The sequence below is a fragment of the Lathamus discolor genome, chromosome Z (genome assembly GCF_037157495.1).
Source record: "Lathamus discolor isolate bLatDis1 chromosome Z, bLatDis1.hap1, whole genome shotgun sequence".
NCBI lineage: Eukaryota > Metazoa > Chordata > Aves > Psittaciformes > Psittacidae > Lathamus > Lathamus discolor.
The window spans coordinates 48,420,849-48,440,954 of NC_088909.1; the positions used below are offsets into that span (position 1 = coordinate 48,420,849).

General features: G+C 47.7%; 1 protein-coding gene across 1 annotated transcript; it reads right to left on the minus strand.

Annotated features, from left to right (window-relative positions):
• Nucleotides 1-242: 242 nt before the first annotated feature.
• On the minus strand, nt 243-8,153 carry LOC136005954 (heat shock factor protein 5-like). Its single transcript, XM_065663851.1, has 8 exons — nt 7,565-8,153; nt 5,606-5,985; nt 5,351-5,353; nt 4,714-4,791; nt 3,658-4,017; nt 1,884-2,243; nt 945-1,089; nt 243-307 (listed from the first exon to the last, which is right to left on the minus strand). The coding sequence occupies exons 1-8, from the start codon at nt 8,151-8,153 to the stop codon at nt 243-245; spliced, it is 1,980 nt and encodes a 659-aa protein (XP_065519923.1).
• Nucleotides 8,154-20,106: the final 11,953 nt, after the last annotated feature.

Here is a 20,106-nt window from a genome sequence, read left to right on the forward strand (position 1 = left end):
TATAAGTAAGTCTATAAGTAACATACAAATTTATGAAGAAACCTATAAATAACATACACATTTATGAAGAAAGCTATAAGTAACACACAAATTCACAAATAAAGCTCTCTAGAAGTTCAAAGTCAGGAAACGGAACAGAAGAGGTGTGACCCTGAACCCAGGTCCCGGTTGTGTGCGGAGCGCTGCTGCCGGACTCGCAGGACGGAGCCAGCCGGCAGCTGCTCCACGTGTTCACACGCTCCTCACTCTGCTGTCTTCCTCCAGAAGCAGCCCCGCTTACAGGCTCCACCTTCCGGCTCCTGGCGATCTAGGGAGCAAACAACACCGAGGAAGTATCAGGCCTTGGCTCTGGCTCACCTGGCAGCACGCACAGCAACTGTGCTGCCATCAGGGACAGTCAAGTCTGGCCAAAGGCGGCCTGCGACTCGAAAGTCTGAGGGTGTTTTTCTCCTGTGTTTCAGCACACGTTATCAGCAGGCTGGTATGAAATTTATCTAGTCATCTGAGCCAGAAAGGTTGGACTCGTGCACTAACTTTGGCACCGTGGTGGGTTTTTCCCCGCTTACTTCAACAGTCACTTCACTAGTCAGTGTTCCCTTTGTGGCACTGTCACCCTCCAGCAAACATGTCTCCAGCCTGCATCTCAGTGCTGTGTACTGTGACATGCAGGGGTCTGGCACAACTCCCACAACTTCGGCTTTTATTGACTGAGAGAATTTAGTCCCTTGTCCACCTAGGAGTCCTCAGCACCAGCTTAGCTATAGAAGCGTGTCGCGAAGCACGCTAAGAGCTCGGACCAGTGTAATAGTTGAACTGAAGGCCCAGTGAGGTACTTACACTGCAGACAGTAACTCAACTCCTGTGATCTCCCCTTCCTGGAAGAGTTTCAGAGCAGCTGTCTTGGCCACCTCTAAAAAATGCAGGATCTCTTACCAGGGACTTACCCTGCCGTGAGCTCTGTCTCCTCTTCCTGCACCGCGGCTTTACAGACGACCCTGCCTCTTCTGCAGCAGGTTTGTTCACTGCCTCAGGTCCTGAACTCAGCTCTCTCTCCTCCGTCACCGGTTCACATCTCACATTCGCATTCTCCTTTAAATAAACACACCAAAAAATGAAATAAACCCAAAGATCACTCAATAGCTTCTTGTTATCACTGCAGGCACAAAACAAGAACTGCTCTTCTCCACTCCAAAAGGGCACCTGAGAAGTGCTGAGCACACAAGGAATGTTTTGAACCCAGAATTAAGGTTGCCAAACTGAAATTCAGGCTCTGAGAGCTAAACCTAGGTCAAGAGAGGTTCTCCTCCCCCTCTACTCAGCCTTGGTGAGGCCGCATCTGGAATATTGCCTCCAGTTCTGGGCCCCTCTGTTCAAGAAGGACAGGGAATTGCTTGAAGGAGTCCAGCGCAGAGCCACAAAGACGACTAAGGGAGTGGAACATCTCCCTTATGAGGAGAGGCTGAGGGAGCTGGGTCTCTTTAGCTTAGAGAAGAGGAGACTGAGGGGTGACCTCATCAATGTTTACAAATATGTAAAGGGTGGGTGTCAGGATGATGGAGCTAGGCTTTTTTCAGTGATATCCAGTGATAGGACAAGGGGCAATGGGTTTAAACTGGAGCATAGGAAGTTCCACGTTAACATCAGGAAGAACTTCTTTACTGTAAGAGTGACAGAGCACTGGAACAGGTTGCCCAGGGGGGTTGTGGAGTCTCCTACACTGGAGATATTCAAGGCCCGCCTGGACAAGTTCCTGTGTGATGTACTGTAGGTTACCCTGCTCTTGCGGGGGGGTTGGACTAGATGATCTTTTGAGGTCCCTTCCAACCCTTGGGATTCTGTGATTCTGTGATTCCTGGGGAGTTTTACCTCCATTTAGCACTTACTTGAGCAGCACTAAACAGTCCTTCCACACGAAACATTTTGGAGTGTCGAGCTGGGTTGTGATCCAGTTGTTCTCCCTGCTCTTCACGGGCCCCCTGCGTGTTCAAAGCGTCTTGCACGCTTTCAGCAGCAGCAGCGCTTTCTATGGCCACACGGATGTAGCTTTCAAACAGTTCTCCATCCCAGCTTTCTGCAGGTTCCGGTGTCACTACATCAGCGCCTCGTGAATCACGCATCTCCTTGAAAAACTGAAACACATCTTCATAACTCAGTTCTGGCAACTTCTCCACGTCCTCTGATGCATGATGTGCCCCATCAGAGGGCAGGCACTCAGCTGCAGAAGGTGGCTGCACTTCAGGACTCTGCGAGAAACAAAACACAGGGAATGTCTAGGTGAAAAAATCACAACCATTTTCAGTCAGGGCTGACGGATTTTACTGCTTCTGAGGACCGTGCAAGTGCTTACTGATGATCAGTACACAAGCACGGCAGGATGATCAATGCTGTAGCTAGCTGCATCCCTCAGCAGGACCTCAGGGAAGCGTCTGCCCCAGAGCACACACAAGGTAGAGCTGATTATTGGCCAGAGCTCAGTGAGATCCACAGGCAAAAAGCACGGTCTTCTCTACCACCTGCACAGCCCCTGCCACCCTGCTCCAGGAGAAACGATCGAGGCTACACTAAGGCTCGGAAATCTCAAGCCCTTTTGATCCGGGTAAGCTCATATTAAAACAGAAAAACGGGCAAAAAAGGGCAAAAGGTTGGTCTTTGCAAGACAAGGTTTGTTCACTGCCTCGGGTCCTGAAGTCAGCCCTCTCTCTTCCGTCACCGATTCACATCTCACGCTCGCATTCTCCTTTAAATAAACACACCAAAAAATGAAATAAACCCAAAGATCGCTCAATAGCTTCTTCTTTTCACTGCAGGCATAAAACAAGAACTGCCCTTCTCCACTCCAAAAGGGCACCTGAGAAGTGCTGAGCACACGAGGAATGTTTTGAACCCAGAATTAAGGTTGCCAAACTGAAATTCAGGCTCTTACAAAATGTCAGGCTAAGCAAAACAAGGAATCCAAAAATCAGAATCCGCAAACTCAGGGGACATGTCCTCACCGCCTTAACTTTGCCCTCAGTTATCAAACCACCGACAAGAAATAAGCCAAAAGAAATCCAGGAGCACTCCTTCTTCCCAACACGTGTATTAGTAACGGCAGATCCAGCTCAAACAACCTGACAGAGCTGTGCCATGCAAAACTGTGCACGCAGCCACACATTTCTGGGTGGGAATCGCTTGCTAATGAGGTATCAGTGATTCCAAAACTCACAGCCTCCACCTTGAGTCTCGCTGGTACTCGCTGTTATACATATGAAAGGCGAAGCCTGTGCGCATGAAGAGAAGTACAAGCACGTTCTTTGACAAAGTTGTGTCTTAACAGTCCAAAAGGCCTGTTCAAATACAGAAACTGAACACTCCGGGGACAGCAAGTACCGCCCAACACGCCTCCTGCTCTCGCAGGAAACCCACTGCTCTGTGCTATTTGCTCTTGGAAACGTGCTCTCTCTGTGTATGGCATGAGGATTGCTAACAAGGGCTTTTGAAAACCCTTTGGCCAGCAATGCCCTTGTCTAACATCCGAAACACAACTCCTAGGCATAAAAAATAAGAGGAGGAAGGAGGACTCTAGCTCACTACCTTCGCCAGCCAGAGCCCACATTTCACGAGTGAGGAGCTGAACCTGCCCGTTCCTGGGGAGTTTTACCTCCATTTAGCACTTACTTGAGCAGCACTAAACAGTCCTTCCACACGAAACATTTTGGAGGGGCGAGCTGGGTTGTGATCCAGTTGTTCTCCCTGCTCTTCACGGGCCCCCTGCGTGGTCACAGCGTCTTGCATGCTTTCAGCAGCAGCAGCGCTTTCTATGGCCGCACGGACGCAGCTTTCAAACAGTTCTCCATCCCAGCTTTCCGCAGGTTCCGGTGTCACTACATCAGCGCCTCGTGAATCACGCATCTCCTTGAAAAACTGAAACACATCTTCATAACTCAGTTCTGGCAACTTCTCCACGTCCTCTGATGCATGATGTGCCTCATCAGAGGGCAGGCACTCAGCTGCAGAAGGTGGCTGCACTTCAGGACTCTGCGAGAAACAAAACACAGGGAATGTCTAGGTGAAAAAATCACAACCATTTTCAGTCAGGGCTGACGGATTTTACTGCTTCTGAGGACCGTGCAAGTGCTTACTGATGATCAGTACACAAGCACGGCAGGATGATCAATGCTGTAGCTAGCTGCATCCCTCAGCAGGACCTCAGGGAAGCGTCTGCCCCAGAGCACACACAAGGTAGAGCTGATTATTGGCCACAGCTCAGTGAGATCCACAGGCAAAAAGCACGGTCTGCTCTACCACCTGCACAGCCCCTGCCACCCTGCTCCAGGAGAAACGATCGAGGCTACACTAAGGCTCAGAAATCTCAAGCCCTTTTGATCCGGGTAAGCTCATATTAAAACAGAAAAACGGGCAAAAAGGGCAAAAGGTTGGTTTTTGCAAGACAAGAAACTGGACGATCAGGCTTGCACAGGTCAACCCTTTTTCAGCACACACCAGCAGAGCTTGCTTTGCTTACCCCCTCTGAGGAAAAAAAGCATCTCCATGCTGCTGGAATGCGAAAGGAAGCCCTGGCATTTTTACTGAGGTTCTTTTGCTATTCGATAAGCCAGGCCACCCAATAAGATCCCGTCCCAGACTTCTCTCCTTCCTGCCGCAAGCCCAGAAGCCTGCGGTCCGTGCATGGGGTCTCCTCCCTTCCCCCTGCTCTCTGTGCGCTGCACTCACCTGCACAAAGGCGCAGTCGGTGGACGCCGCAGCACTGGTGCTGACAGTCAGAGGACCTCCCTGGCCAGGGGGTGAACACTGCGGGATGCCTGCAAAATTCAGACACGGGGATCAGACTGCCAGAACTGGGGCCCAATGTGCACAGTTCTATTGCTTACTTGCATTAAACACTGCAGTAACCACTCAGTAAGCTAACTCCCCGGAATGTATTATGACCTCCCCACTGACTGTAAGACTCAGTTCTCCACCTTAAAACATATTTCGTCTAAGGTATGTAGACACAGATCAAACACACACACACACACACACACACTGGAATGAAAATGTCATCTTATTCCAAAAAGCAGCTCTGTAGATGAAGCACTTTCTGCAGGCCTCAGCTTCTGGGGACAGGCAGACCAATTCTGAATGGGCGCAAAGTGCAGAATGGTGCACAAAAAGAATGGTTTGCACTCACAACACCTTTTCTTGGGGTTTTTTGCCAGCTGCAGCAGTTCCTGATGGAACAGCAAGAAAAACTGCACCTGTGGAAATCCCACTGATGGGCTCGGCCGGCAGGAGCAAAGGGGCCAATTCATTTGTAATACTTCAGGTCTTCCAGCTGAATCAAGATTCCACACACACCCGCTTCACCCACACACTTTGTCCTCCCCTGCTCGTTGCAGAGAAGGCACTTCTGAGCTCCTCTGTCTCTCATACAGTTCATCTCATCAGAGCCAGAAGAAATGAGCAGCTAAAGCCCATTCTGTCACCGGCTGTTAGCAAGTAACGGACCCGGCACACACATCTCACTGGAAGCACACACGTCAGACACACACACAGTGACGGAGCACCGGGGAAAAACATTTCATGCATCACTTTGCAGTAAGTTCTCGAGCAGCAAGTGAAGAACTTTTGCCATACGTGTTGGATCCGGGGCTTGCAAGCACTGCCCTGGAGACGCGCAGCTGGCGGGGTCTGGAACGGAAGCACCGGCTGGAGCCCCTCGCTGAAGCGGCAGAAGCGAGCACACGGTCCGGAGAGTGTACGTGACCGCCGTGGAACACTTGTGGAGGACGGGAAAAGGACCCCCCTGGCCTGGGAGAGCTGGGGAAGCCCCGTGCCCTGGCAGCGACCCAACGGAACCCTGCCATGGTCTGGAAGGGACCGGCGGCTGCTGGGATGTCGTCGCCTGGAAGGCAGGGGGGTCCTGGCATGAGGCCGCTCTGTCGGAGGAAGGAAAGAAGCTGCCTGGATGACAAGGTTGGGGAGCCTGTCCTACAGTCACCAGTCCTGCAAAACAACGGCAAACAAGGATTAAGGGATTTGCTCCAATGCTCTTCATCCAGAAACAGCCTCTGTTCTTACACCTAAACACACGCTAGCTGCTGCAGCACTAACACCTGAACACACAGGAACATCAGTGCTGTGCCAACGCACAGTCACCTCTGGAGCATTCAGTCTCCTGAAACCCTCAGGAGCAAGTGGCCGCTACTTAGAAATGTGCTACTATAAATCCAAATGGGCAGGAGCTGACTAAACCGGCACAAGCCATTGAGGGAGTGCTGCGCGTTACATCAGGCAGCAAGGTAAAATAAAGGGGGAATCGTGAAGCACGGCTCTACCGAACTCCAGCGCTGACAGCACACGGGCAGCCAAGGCAAGGGCAACGTCCAAACCCTAAACGTGACTCTGAGAGCACTCCATCACAAGCCATTCGGTTTGTCAAGGAAAACAAAACCAAAGCCAGCTTTTTTCCAGGCAGCTCAGCCGGTTCGGTTGAGTCTAAAAAAGCTCAGGCTTTGCCGTTTTGTTACTTCCAAGATACTCCCTTTAACCTTCTGTGGTTTCCTCTCTCAGTCAGTTACGGTTTCATGAAATGGTACTTGCCCTCATACGGTTACCCATCGCTTCACACGGATTTAACGACAGCTTATGGAGCAACCCCTCAAGGAGAAGTAGCGTTCACCTATCTGGTAGGGCTGTGCCCGCTCCACAGAGGCAGGGTGAGGGCGCTCTTACTGACTGATGAGGCAGGGGGGACACAAAATCACAAATGGAATACACGAACCTTTAGAATCAGTTTTAAGTAATGTTAAGTTTGATGGCTTTGTAACAGTAGCAATGGAAAATTACTAAAGTGCATGATACATAGAAAAAAAAAGAGTGCTGCTAGAGAACACATTGAGCCTTCTTGTACAAGGGAAATTGTTATAGTTGACACGGTTTTAAGAGAACCAGTCTAGAAGAACAGGGCACAGGGGCAAGGAGTATCTGGGAAGGGCAGGTGTCCAGGATGGGCTACAGCTAACCTAACTGATAAGCAGGAGGACAGGAGGATTCTTATGTCTCTGGCGCTAACGAACCAATTAAACTGGTCTGAGCATCTACTGCGCGTGCTCCAAAGGCTGCCAGAAGCGATGAAGACTGTTGGAAGAAGTGAACGACCCTCAGAGACCACCACCACAACTCTGTACGCACGCGGGGAACTTTCTGGAAAATGACGTCATGTACGTATGCCCAGGGACTATGTAAGGCCGGCCTGGGGAGCAACGGGGAGACACGCGTTAGGGGGAGCTATCCCCCGCGTCTCCCGGCGCCGCAATAAAGGATACCTGCTTGTCAGCTTGAAAACTCTGTGGGCAAGTTTGTCCTGGGGTTTTCTCCCAGTCACTGAGCCACGCGCGAACCTCGCTCCCCCTGCCTGCTGGCAGCGCATCTCCCCGCACGAACAACAGCGGCTTTCCCGCACCGGCGGAGCTGAGCGGCCGCCAGCAAGCTCGGGCAACCCTGCTCCCTGCGGGGGGGCCGATCTCCAACCCCCACAGCCCCCAGTGCTTCTCGGCCCGCAGCCCGGGCCACCCCAGCTCACCGGGCCTGGCAGCCTCGCCGAGCGTCGAGGGCGGGCGCTGGGGGCGCTGGGGCGGGCGGCTGGGCAGCTCCGGGCCGGCCGCCAGCTTCGCCTTCTTGGCGCTCGTCAGGCGCTTGAGGCGCACGAGGAGCTCGGGGCGGCCGCGGCGGAAATGGGGGCTCTGGAAGTGGAGCAGGGGCCCGGCGGAGCTGCCGCCAATGTCCCCCGCCGGGTCCTGCAGGGGCCCGGGCCCCGGCCCCGGCCCCGGCCCCGGCCCCAGCCTGCGGAACCCGTACAGGTTCAGCTGCCGGAGGAAGTTGGCGAAGCTCCTGCTCTTGAAGAGCTCCGGGCCCAGCGCCGCCCCCTCGCCGGCCGGCTCCGCGCCCAGCAGCTCCCGCTCGAAGAGCCGCCGGTCCACGACCAGCCCCTCGCCACGGGCATCCCAGCGCACGGAGCCGCAGCGCGGGCTGTTCACCAGCTGCCAGAGCTTGGCCGGGAAGTGCCTGGGGTTGACAGCGCCGGGCAGCCGCAGGCCCTCCATGGCGCTCCCCGCCAACGGACGCACCGGCCGCTCGCGCTCCACCGGCCGCCGGGCAAGGCCCGGCCCCATCGGCCCGCGCCGGGGGAGCGACACCGGCCCGTGCGCCGCCCGGCACGGGCCCGGCTTCAGCCCGCGCTGCCCGCCGGGGCCGGCCCCGCCACCCCCTCGCCTCGGCACGGCCGGGCCCGCAGCGGCTCCCCGCGCCCCCAGCCCCGCCGGGCCCCTCGGCCGCTCCCCGGTCCCAGCCCCGAGAGGGAAATCGTGACCAGAAGTTCAACCCCGAACCTGCAGCCCCTCCAACATGGATATTCTCACTTACTTACACGTGTAAGACTCCGCCTCTCTAAAGCCTCACTGGCCACCACTCTTCTCTGACGGAGACATCAGCTCCCCTAAGGGCAGATGTCCAGGGCCTGCTTCTGAGCCTAATGTCTTAGGACAGAAACCAGGAGCTGCACATGGCCTTCACAGGGAGCCCTCTGGCACAGTGCCACCAACACGGATATCCTCTGCTGCTTACCCACCTCACTCTCCATCTCTGTAAAGCCTGAGTAGGCACCACACTCCGGTGACCGAGACACCAGCTCCCTAAGTGCAAGTGTCCACACCCTGCTCCTAAGCCTGTTGTGTTGTTCAGACAGGAGAAGAGCAGGCTGCGTGGAGACCTTGTAGCAGCCTTCTGGTATCTACAGGGGGCCTATAAGGACACTGGAGAGCAACTCTTCATTAGGGACTGTAGTGACAGGAGAAGGGGTAACAGCTTAAAACTTAAACAGGGGAAGTTTAGATTGGCTATAAGGAGGAAGTTCTTTACTGTGAGGGTGGTGAGGCGCTGGAACGGGTTGCCCAAGAAAGTTGTGAATGCTCCATCTCTGGCGGTGTTCAAGGCCAGGTTGAAGAGAGCCTTGTGTGACATGGTCTCTTGTGAGGCATCCCTGCCCGTGGAAGGGGGGTTGGAACTGGTTGATCTTAAGGTCCTTTTCAAGCCTAACTATTCTATGCTTCCATGATTATACGTGTCTGCAGATTAAGACTAAACAACCAGTATGGGTGAAAGTCTCATAAAAATTCCGTCTTGGCCATGGTCTGATTATTTTATTACAGTTGATTAATATGAAGAGGCAATAAGCAAGCAACGCTGGGTTCCCTTCTGTATCAAATCCTCTACTATTGGTTTCAGCCCTTGTCTTCCTGCCAAAGAAATCGGGTAACCCTGATAGGTTCTTTTGTATTCGTTATTTTATTTTCCGTGCCATTTACATATAAATTTAAAGCCGGAATCATCAAAAGACCCAAATATCGGCCAGTATAAATGGTCAGGCCGAATTTCCTCTTCAGTCCACACTTCCATACAGTAATGGACCATTTTTATTCTTTCCTTTCTGGGACGGCCAAGAACCCCAGTGGTTAAACATTAACCCCAGGGGACTGTCTGGGGTTATTTCCAGTAACTTGCTCCCTGCCTTATTTCTGGGACCTCTCCGTGGGCCCCTTCCTGGGTTAGAGTTACAACTCCTACTCTGTCCCATTTCCCACCATGTGTGCTTCCTTTCAATCAACCACTATCGCTTCCCTCCTTCAGCAGCCAAGTCCCTCGCGGGAGATTGGAAACGCGCTTAGAAGAGGCCCACACTCGCTTCACGGACCCTGACCCGTGCTTTCACAGATTCAGAATACCCGGTCCATGTCTCACCGTACACTCCGTCTCTTCACCGACCGGGTTCTTCACTGAAACCACGGTTAGAGGAAAAGCACACAACTTTGTTGCGTCTCATAGACACACACAGCGGCCTTCCCACCCAGCCGAACGGTACTTACAGTCCGCTGTTCCCGTCCGGATCTTCGTGCACAAGAATTACGGGTAATTGATACTGCAGTGTTCAGGGAGCTCGAATTCCTTGGTTATTGCCTCTCTGTTCGTTGATCTCGTGAGACTGCCCGGGACTAGAAGTCCCGAGCCACAAATTGTGGGGCGCCTCCTCGTAAGAGCTACAGTCCCAGGCAGCCTCCACAGAGATCACGTCGGGGTCACCAATTTTGTTATAAAAATTCCGTCTTGGCCATGGTCTGATTTAATTCTTTTATTACAATTGATTAATACAGAGGGGCAATAAGCAAGCAGCGCTGGGTGCGTAGGGGAGTCTCTGCTCCACCAAGACGCACGCCGGGTTCTTTGGGGTCCAGTCTCTTACACTTCTCGGTCTTGGGTCTCAGCCAGTCCCTTCTTCGTCTGTACCCGGATGCCAACGCGGCCCCCTTTTCATTGGTCTTTTCTTGTTGCCGAGGTCTGCTTTTGGGTGAAGAAACTTCTTGGAAGAGGTACTGAACCCCTTGGTAATTGATTAATAAAGAATCGTTTATCACAAGCCTAATCACAGCCCTAGTTCTATCCTTCTATGGTTATTTAGTCAAAGCACAGGTTTCACAAACCCCTTCCTTAGAGCACTCAAGCAGTAAAACAAAACCTGATGATTTTAACAGTCAAAAATGATTAAAGACTCTTCTATTCCTTTGTTTCTTCTTCTCTCCCTTCATTATATAGACAGCAATATTTATTATTGTCAAAGTCGTTTTTATACATCCCATACATGGTACACTGGTCACAGGCGCATTGGTAACAACGATTCCCAAGTTCCTCACACGAATCATTCTCGTATTCTTTACAATTCCCCCATTTGTTTTTATGTAACCTAGTGATTCGTGTTTTGGCTTCTAATCTAATGACTGCTTTCCGAGCCGCAGATAATACTGGAGTCGCCCTTGGTTTTGGTATCATCAATGGTTGAGCTTCTCCTTGGTCTGTCTTTTCGGGCTCCATTGGTACAGCAGTTAGTTGCATGTTCTGGATAACTGTACGCATTAATCTGGTAAAACACGGGATTATACGTGGGATAATTAACAGTCCTCCTAATATTCCTAATACCACTAGTCCAATTTTAGTGAGCCAACCCCCATTAAAAAATTGTCCCCAAGATCCTAGTCCTCCAAAATTAATTCCATTCCATGTTTGAACTGGAACATGAGCTGTCTTCTTCATTTCTCTTACAAGTTCATTTATAGCCTTTCCTTCATCATCTATTTCTAGAGAACAATTGATAAGATTAAATTTTCCATAAACGCCTCCTTCCTGAGCTAGTAAATAATCTAAAGCCAAGCGATTCTGATATATTGCAGTTCTCATCTTAGTAGTTTGTTTGGCAACTAGTCCTAATGCATCTCCTGTTTTATTCACTGCTATTTTTACTACAGCTTATAGCCTTATAATTCTATTATAAGGCTATAATTCCCTATAATTATTCTCTATATTTCTCTATATAAGAAATATATATATTTCTCTCTATTATAAGGCTAATTATTCTCTATATATTATAATTCTCTATAATTCTCTTATAAAGCTACAGCTTGTAGCCTTATAATTCTATTCAGCATATATGTAGGGGTCCTGTGTCCCCAGGACCCATCTTCAGCCCACGTTGCCGGATCATAGTAAGAGATTATTCGTTCAGGTGGCCACTCGTTATCTTTCCAATTACCCATTTGCAGTTCTCTTTTATATTGTTTCCTCCTTAGTTCGTCTGTTTCTGTGTATCATTGGACTCCCAAGCGTTCCCTCGGCTTGTAGGTGATAAAAAGAAACTAGGTCTGATCGTTCCTAATATACATGATGCTGTCCAATTTTGAGGTAAAAATGCAAAGGCTATTTTACCACAGATCCAATAATGTCCATCTGGAGTGGGCCAACCATTTGGTATATTAGTTCCATTAGTCCAGTTACAGAATTGGTGATTCATTTCTACAGGATTTCCACATCTTTTTCCCAGTCTTTCTTTGTTCTGTTCCATACATAACTTCCTTCCCAAAGCAAATTTCCTACTGGTTTTCCACCATTTTCTAAGTTTTGCCAACAACTTTTACCAATTATACGTGTTTGTAAGTTCCATTGTTGTTTCCTATTGCTCCCTCTGCTATTTTTCCGTATTGTAGGACCACTTATGTTACTCTCCATTGCTTCCCAGGGCCATCTCTCTCCCTGGTTAGTTCCCCCACAAACATAGCAGTTAGTTACATTCAATGCTTTAGCTATATTTTCAGCAAGATTCACAAAGAGATTCTTAGCAACAGTAACCAGGAGAGACTGGGTAACCCTGAAGTTAACCTTTTCCACATCTCTTCAAAACCCCAGGAGGTGTCATCCATGGCCATTTCATGAAATATCTTCGTTCGTTTCCAAATTTCCTCCAGATCTGTTTCAATTCTGCCACTTTGGTCTATATAGGAACAACAGCTTTCATTGATTATGGAACAAACCCCTCCTTGTGATGCCAATAACATGTCTAGAGCCATTCGGTTTTGTAATACCCCTTTAGACAGGCTGGTTATCTCTTGTTGTTCCGCCTGGATTATATCAGTGGTTTTATTTTCCATTTCCTCTATAGTTGCTGAGATATTTACAATTGCTTTTTCTAATTCACTTACTCCTAAAGATGGAATTAGCCCTCTTATAAAACTGTGAAATGCAGTGTGCCGTTCAATAATAGGGTTAAATCCTCGCTTAATCCGTTCAGCAAAACTTCTAATCCAGGTCCTGGAAGGACACCTGTCGATAATAGTAAAACTGGGTATTACAGCAGCTAAGGTGCATGCTCCTTTCCAGCTGGGGAGTAGAATCTTGTAAGCATTTTCTCCACATAACCCATACCATCATTTCCCTTTAGGAACGGGCCACCACTGAACTACGATACCATCTATATTAATAGTGTGATTGCAATTTGAATGGTGATCTACATCTGTGGCATTTAAACAAGCACGATCTCCTACCCTGGTTCCCGGTGTAATACATCTTTGTGCACAGGTGTCATATTTATTACCTGCATTAGGATTAACTATACCAAATTTTAACCAGTCCTTCGAATACAGATTGCTAGTGTTCACCCACAAATTTGTCCATGAGACAGTGTTAGGAATTGGAACTCCAATCAATGGGAGATCCAGGCTTTCTCCTGATTTAGGCAACTGTGCACATACCCAACAGTCACTACGATTAAAAATATTAGTAACATTCTGCAGTAATTTCAGGTACAAATGCTGGTCCCAAGCTTGTGCGCCAGTCCAAATAAGTCCAAATCGTGATCGACTCAATTTCATATGTAAGAGTCCTGAAGGTTTGATCTGCCATGTTTTCCGTGGCTCTGGTGCTTTCTTTACTCTTGAATAATATATTCAAGCAGGTTGTTCCTTTATCTTCACTGCTGTAAAGGTGGTCAGTGATCTCTGGTACGGTCCGCTCCACTTCTCCTGTAGAGGATCTCCTGAAAAACTCTTAACATAAGCCCAGTCTCCAGATCTGCAAGGGTGGGTCGGATAATCCAAACCTCTTGGTCTTGTCCCTACTATTCTCTTGTTTATCTCTTCCAATTGTTTTCCTAAATAAATCAAAAACTGTCGGAGATAGCCTTCTCCCACTTCCTGAAGACTTTCCCCTTTAAACTGGGACTGATACGGTCTTCCATACAAAATCTCAAATGGGCTAACCTCTTCTTTCGACCGGGGTTTAGTTCGAATTCCTAATAGAGCCAGTGGTAAAGCTTGGTACCAATATAAATTTGTTTCCTGACATATTTTACTAATCTGTTTAATCAGGCGGTTCATCTTTTCTACTTGCCCACTGGCCTGAGGCCTGTATGGAACACGTAGTTGCCGATCAATTTCAAATTTGTTTGCTAATTTCTTGTCACAATTTTGCACTAAAGTGTTAACCTCGGTCTGAAGAAATTGCCTCTGGTACTCCAAAACAAGGTATGATCTCGTTAAAGAATATTTTAATCGCTTGTCTTGCATTATTTATTCCCTACAAGGGAATGCTTCTGGCCAGCCTGAAAAAGTATCCTTTAACACCAACAAATATCGATAACCTCCTTTTCTTGATAATTCAGAAAAATCTGTTTGCCACTGCTGTCCCAGATAACTTCCTCTCACAATTGTCCCAATTTGATTTCTATTTTCAGTTTTAGGATTATTCTTAAGTCGTAGCTGACATTGTTTTGTCTCTAACTGAACTATAGTATATAGATTTCTTCCTACAATTTGTTTAAGTGTTTATGCAAAGAGTTACTACCGCAATGAGTTTTATTATGTTCCTCCTGAACTAACTTCCAGAGTTGGTTATAGGGGGTTACAATTCTCCCATCAGGTATCTGAACCCCACCCTCTTTATTTTCCTGTCCTTTTAGATCTTGAATCAATCTTCTATCCTCTTTCGAATACCTAGGTTTAGATTTCTCAATTATTAATTTGCCGTCAGGGATTAAGGACATGATTTGAGATTGTTCAGCTGCTCGTTTGGCTTCAAAATCAGCCAAATTATTTCCAGTTTCCTGATCAGAGTCACCTTGTTGATGTCCTTTACAGTACATAATAGCTACTTCTTCAGGTAGCTGAACAGCTTCTAGTAATTGTAGAATTTCTGCAGCATGTTTAATCTGTTTCCCTTGTGTGTTCAAAAGTCCTCGTTCTTTCCAGATAGCCCCACGTGCATGTACCACGCCAAATGCGTACTTAGAATCAGTCCAAATATTTATCCTTTGATCTTCAGCCAATTCCAGGGCTCTCGTTAATGCTGTTATTTCTGCCTTCTGGGCAGAGGTGTTGGCAGGTAAAGGTTTAGCTTCTATCACCTGTGAAGTGGTGGTAACGGCATATCCTGCCTTTCGTTCACCATTTTTCACAAAGCTACTGCCAGCAGTGAACCGAGAATCAGCGCCTTCCAGAGGTTTTTCTTTCAAGTCTGGTCGGCTGGAATATACAGTCTCTATGGTGGCCAAGCAGTCGTGTGTTAGTGGTTGTGTTGATTGTTCCTGCAAAAAGGATGCTGCATTCACAACGTTAGTGACCACAATTTCTGTATCATCCTGTTCCACAAGGGTGGCCTGGTATTTTAAAAAACGTGAAGGAGATAACCAGTGGGCTCCTTTCTGCTCCAGGGCTGCTGATACCGCATGGGACACTAGCACAGTAATCTTCTGTCCCAAGGTGAATTTGCGAGCCTCTTCAATATTTATGATGACTGCGGCCACAGCTCTTAGGCATCCGGGCCATCCTTTGCTCGCTTCATCCAGTTGTTTTGAAAAATACGCCCCTGCTCTTCTGTATGGTCCTAGTTTCTGAGCAAGGACCCCCAGAGCTATTCTCTGTTCTTCATAGGAATATAGCCTAAAGGATTTAGTCACATCCGGAAGCCACAGAGTTGCAGCTCTCATTAGCTCCGTTTTTAAATTTTTAAAAGCCCCTCTGCTGTATCAGTCCGTTTTAAAGAGGGAGGGTTTCCTTTCAACAGTTCATATAGTGGTCTTACCAGAACACCATAATCATGGATCCAAAGTCTGCACCCATCCGGTCATTCCCAGGAATGCCCGGAGCTCCTTGGTGGTCGGCGGTCATGGAGTCTGACAAATGGCTTCTTTACTAGCAGCTCCAAGTTCTGTCTGTCCTCCTGCTATTTCATATCCTAGGTAGGAAACTCAGGTTTGGATTAGTTGGGCCTCTCATTTGAATACCAGAGAACCATTCAGTCCCAGAAAATTTAATAATTCCACTGTCCACTGGATACATTCTGCCTTTGTTTCTGTAGCTATTAATAGGTCATCCACATAGTGTAACAGAGTCCCTGTCTGAGTAGGTGGCTTCCAGGATTCTAGTTCTCGTGCCAACTGATTTCCAAAAACTGTTGGACTGTTTTTAAACTCTTTAGGTAATACTGTCCAAGTTAATTGAGTTTCCCTTCCTGTGTCAGGATTTTCCCATTCAAAACAAATAACTTTGGCTTTCTTTGGCCAATGGTAAGCAAAAGAAAGCATCCTTTAAATCCAGGACGGCAAGCCATTTCTGATTATTCTTCACTTTAGTCAGTAAGTCATACAAATTAGCTACTACTGGACGAATACCCTCTGCTGTTTTGTTGATCGCCCTGAGATCTTGAACCAATGTGCAACTTTTCCCATCGTATTCCTTTACTGTCCAGGTAGGAGTGTTATATTCCAATTCACATTCAATTAATAATCTATATTTTAAAATTTATCAATGATTTTTGATTCCCTTTGATCTTCTAATTTTAAGGGATACTGTTTTATTCTAATTGAGCAAGCCCCCTCCTTTCTTATTTCCACTTTAAGAGGCGAAGCATTTTTCGCCTTGCCTGGAACTTCAGATGCCCGTACTCCCAGATATACCTGATTCAGGTTTTCTTCTATTTCAGGGAGGTCCTCCTGCTTGCTTTTCTGCTGAATTAAAGATAAACTCAAAACTGCAATTAATTTATTATTTTTAACTCTAAACTCCATTTTGCCTTCTTTAAATGTTGCTTCTCACCCTAATAAACATTTTAGAGAATTTGGCATACATAAAAATTTATGCATTCCTATTTATTTTCCCAATTTGTACTTGTCCTGGTTTTGAGCAGCAGCAGTCATTTTTCTCCTTCTTAGGAGCTAGTAGTGCTGTGTTTTGATCTTTTGGCCTTGGAACAGTGGTGATAACGCCGATGTTTTCAGTTGCAGCTCGAATGTTTGGTCTGGCCAAGGACTTTCTGAGCCTCGTGCTCTGCCAGGGAGGAGGGGAGGCTGGGAGGAAGCAGAGACAGGACACCTGACCCAAACTGACCAAAGAGGTACTTTAAAGGCTTCAGAAAGAAGGCCTCTCTTCTTTTTTTTTTTTTTTTTTCTTTCTGGGTGGCCAGTAGCTCCCACATCTGTAGCGAATTCTTTTCTCTCTGATTTAATACCAAATAACTTGCTCCTGTAACCGCTAAAATTCCACTTTATTTCCTCTAGTCCCTAGTTTTAATTTAACCAGTGGATCTGGTAGGGTAGATTCCCCAGGTCCCCGTCAGTCTAGTTGCAATTCAGTCACCGGAGCCACCCCATGGCACTGCCCCCCCCACCCAGGGCAGTCTCACTTCCAGCGTCCAAACTCCCCATAGCACGCACACCGATCCGCTTCCACAGAAGAGCCCACTCCTCCACCTCTGCCCGACATCCCTCCTCCCAGGCTCAAACACAGGAGCTGCTCGAGCTCCCCTCCTTTCCCCCTTGGTTTTCCCTTTTGTTTTTTTATCTCACAGTTGCTCACCCTGCCCTGCAGGGGCTGCAGATGCCCGCCTCTGCAACAGCACTTCTGCTTTAACCCTTTCTTAACCCTGAATGTGAATCTGCCGCTTTTTGCCAGTGACAGCAATCTCTTCCTCCTTATCAATATCAGATAGGACAGGTGCAGAGGGTGCTCCTCTCAGAGGTACCTGTGACACATAATTTTCCAACCTGTCTTCCTGATTACTGTTTTTTAACTTTAAACATCTTTCCCCAATATCACAGGCTGAACAGCATCTCCATCTTAACTTTCAGTTTTTCCCTGTCCTTTTCCAAAGCGAAAATTAAGGGATCTGGCGGAGCTATATTAACTCTGCATTCAGTCTCTCACTCCACGTGCTTTCTTAAAGTGAAAAACAGATCTGCATACATTACTTCATCCCATTTTCCTTGCCACCTCAAAACAACATTAATTGTAACAATGTATTATAGTTCAGAGTTCCATTTTCAGGCCATTTTCCCTGATTTTCCAAAATATACCAAGGCCACCATCGGTTACAATATTTTACCAATGTTTTCTTACTTACCGAGCCCCCAGGAGACCCTCCAAGTTACTTCCAGTGTGCCAAAATGCACCCTAAAAGACTCTTTTTCAAGATCTCTTCACTCTGCTGACTTTCCATTATCGGTCTCACATTCACACACACACACGGGATCCCACAGACACACTCCACACAGTTACAACACTGGAGACAGAGACTAAAATTCTATCAAACAAACAACAGTTAATAACACAGTTATAGCATCCTGTCACCAATACCAAATCACACAACCAAAATCCTTAATGTAACAAGCCACAAAATAAATCAAAATACCAACAACATCCAAAACCATTTCCACAAGACACCCCCTGCGTCTTGTAGGACCCAAACCACAAGATGCCCCCTCCTTCTTGTGGGTGTATACCAAACGGACGCTAGCAGCCGGGTATACGCCTTTACCTACGAGATTTCCTATCTCGATTTACGGAAGGCTTCCAAACCTTGCGTACGCTTACCAAACCAACCCCATTACCAATGCAGTCTTTACGCAAGATGCCCCCTGCACCTTACAGACCATACAAAAGAAAAGAATACCTTTTATGAAGATGGTCCTTGTCTGCTCCTGCAGTGATCCGAATGAGTCGAGGGGTCCCTCCGGGAAAAATTCCCAAGGGCCCTAGGGAGCCCTGTCCTCAGCGGGTCCTGCAGCCGAGCAGAGAGGGTCCCACCTGGGTCGCCAGATTGATTCGGAGAAAACTCCAGGAACAAACTTGCCAACAAAGTTTTCAAGCTGACAAGCAGGTATTCCTTATTGCGGCGCCGAGAGACACAGGGGATAGCTCCACCTAACGTGTGTCTCCCTAGTTGCCACACACGCTGTCCTTTTATAGTCACTGGGCATACATGCATACATATTCATGAGGCTACGTATTGATTACATCATTTTCCAGAAAGCTCCCCGCACGCGTACAGAATTGTGGTGGTGGTCTCTGAGGGTCGTCTACTTCTTCCAACAATCTTCATCACTTCTGGCAGCCTTTGAAGCATGCGCAGTAGACGTTTATCCCAGTTTAATTGGTTCGTTAGCACCAGAGACTCCTATCCTCCTACTTATCAGTTAGGTTAGCTGTAGCCCATCCTGGACACCTGCCCTTCCCAGATACTCCTTATCCCTATGTCCTGTTTTTCTAGACTGTTTTTCTTAAAACTGTGTCAACCATAACAATGTATCTCGTGTGAGAATTCTCAGTATGTTCTCGAGCTGTACTCTATTTTTTTCTCCATGTATCCTGCACCTCAGTAATTTTCCACTGCTACTGTTACAAAGCCATCAAACTTAACATTACTCCAAACTAATTCTAAAGGTTTCTATATTCCATTTTGTAATTTTGTGCCCCCCTTGTCTCAGTAAAGCCTGAGTAGGCACCCCACTCCGGTGACCGAGACACCAGCTCCCTAAGAGCGAGTGTCCAGACCCTGCTCCTAAGCCTAATATGCTAGGACCGAAGAAAGGTAGCGGGACACGTTCTATGCAGGGAGCCTGCCGGAACCGTGCCTCCAACGTGGATATCCTCACTTACTTACCCACCCTCTAAAGCATCACCCTACACCACTATCCCGTGACTGAGATACCAGCTCCCTGTGAGCGAATATCCAGACCCTGCTGCGGAAGATCAACGGACAGCACACTGATTAACGTAGTGCTTAATAATATCGTAATGCCTGATCTAAACAAATCTGCACACCACCCAGTAATACCTAAACTTTGGAGCCAACCGTCCAAACCACGATTGATCATTAATTTCTTCATGTTATCTTTTAATTGGGATCGTTGTTGATGAATCGAACTAGAATGGTCAGATAGATTCATACCCTTGTTGTTCTACTGATCTTCTTTTCCGTTGCTCGGTTTTACTCTTTTTAACATGATAGCATATCCCTCATGCTGGGAACAAACATAGTCAACTTCCCTATATAACATGGCCCTCCCCGAACAGTTTTTGGTACCCCTTGCCAAGCTCTATGTCCACAGATTAAAAAATATCCTTTAGGAAATTGTTTTGCCGAATTATTATTCCGAATAGAAAATTTACTACCTAGGGTCTCAGCACCTATTGCTCCATTACAATATCCGTGTTTTCTATAATTTTTCTAATCAGAATTACTCCACATATTGGTCCATTGTGTCCAAATATATTTCTTATGAAAGTTTACCCCTGTACGTGCCGATCCTGCAAAATAAAAAGAGGACCCATTGCCGGCTAAGGATCCCCAGAGATCTAACTCCTGAGGGTCCCAAGGCATTGTGGCGTTTAAGGCATTAATGATCATCGCTCCAGCCATTCCTGTTTGATTCACTTCCCCATAACAGCAGGCTGGTTTGTCTTCTGGAACAGTGCA

Excerpts from the sequence above, each read along its gene's own strand:
- LOC136005954 (XM_065663851.1), bottom strand. The coding sequence starts at position 8,153 with ATGGGGCCGGGCCTTGCCCGGCGGCCGGTGGAGCGCGAGCGGCCGGTG. Across the intron at positions 5,986-7,564 it reads CGGCGAGGCTGCCAGGCCCG|GACTGGTGACTGTAGGACAG; the intron begins GTGAGCTGGGGT and ends GTTGTTTTGCAG. Across the intron at positions 2,244-3,657 it reads GACTGTTTAGTGCTGCTCAA|AGTCCTGAAGTGCAGCCACC; the intron begins GTAAGTGCTAAA and ends TGTTTCTCGCAG.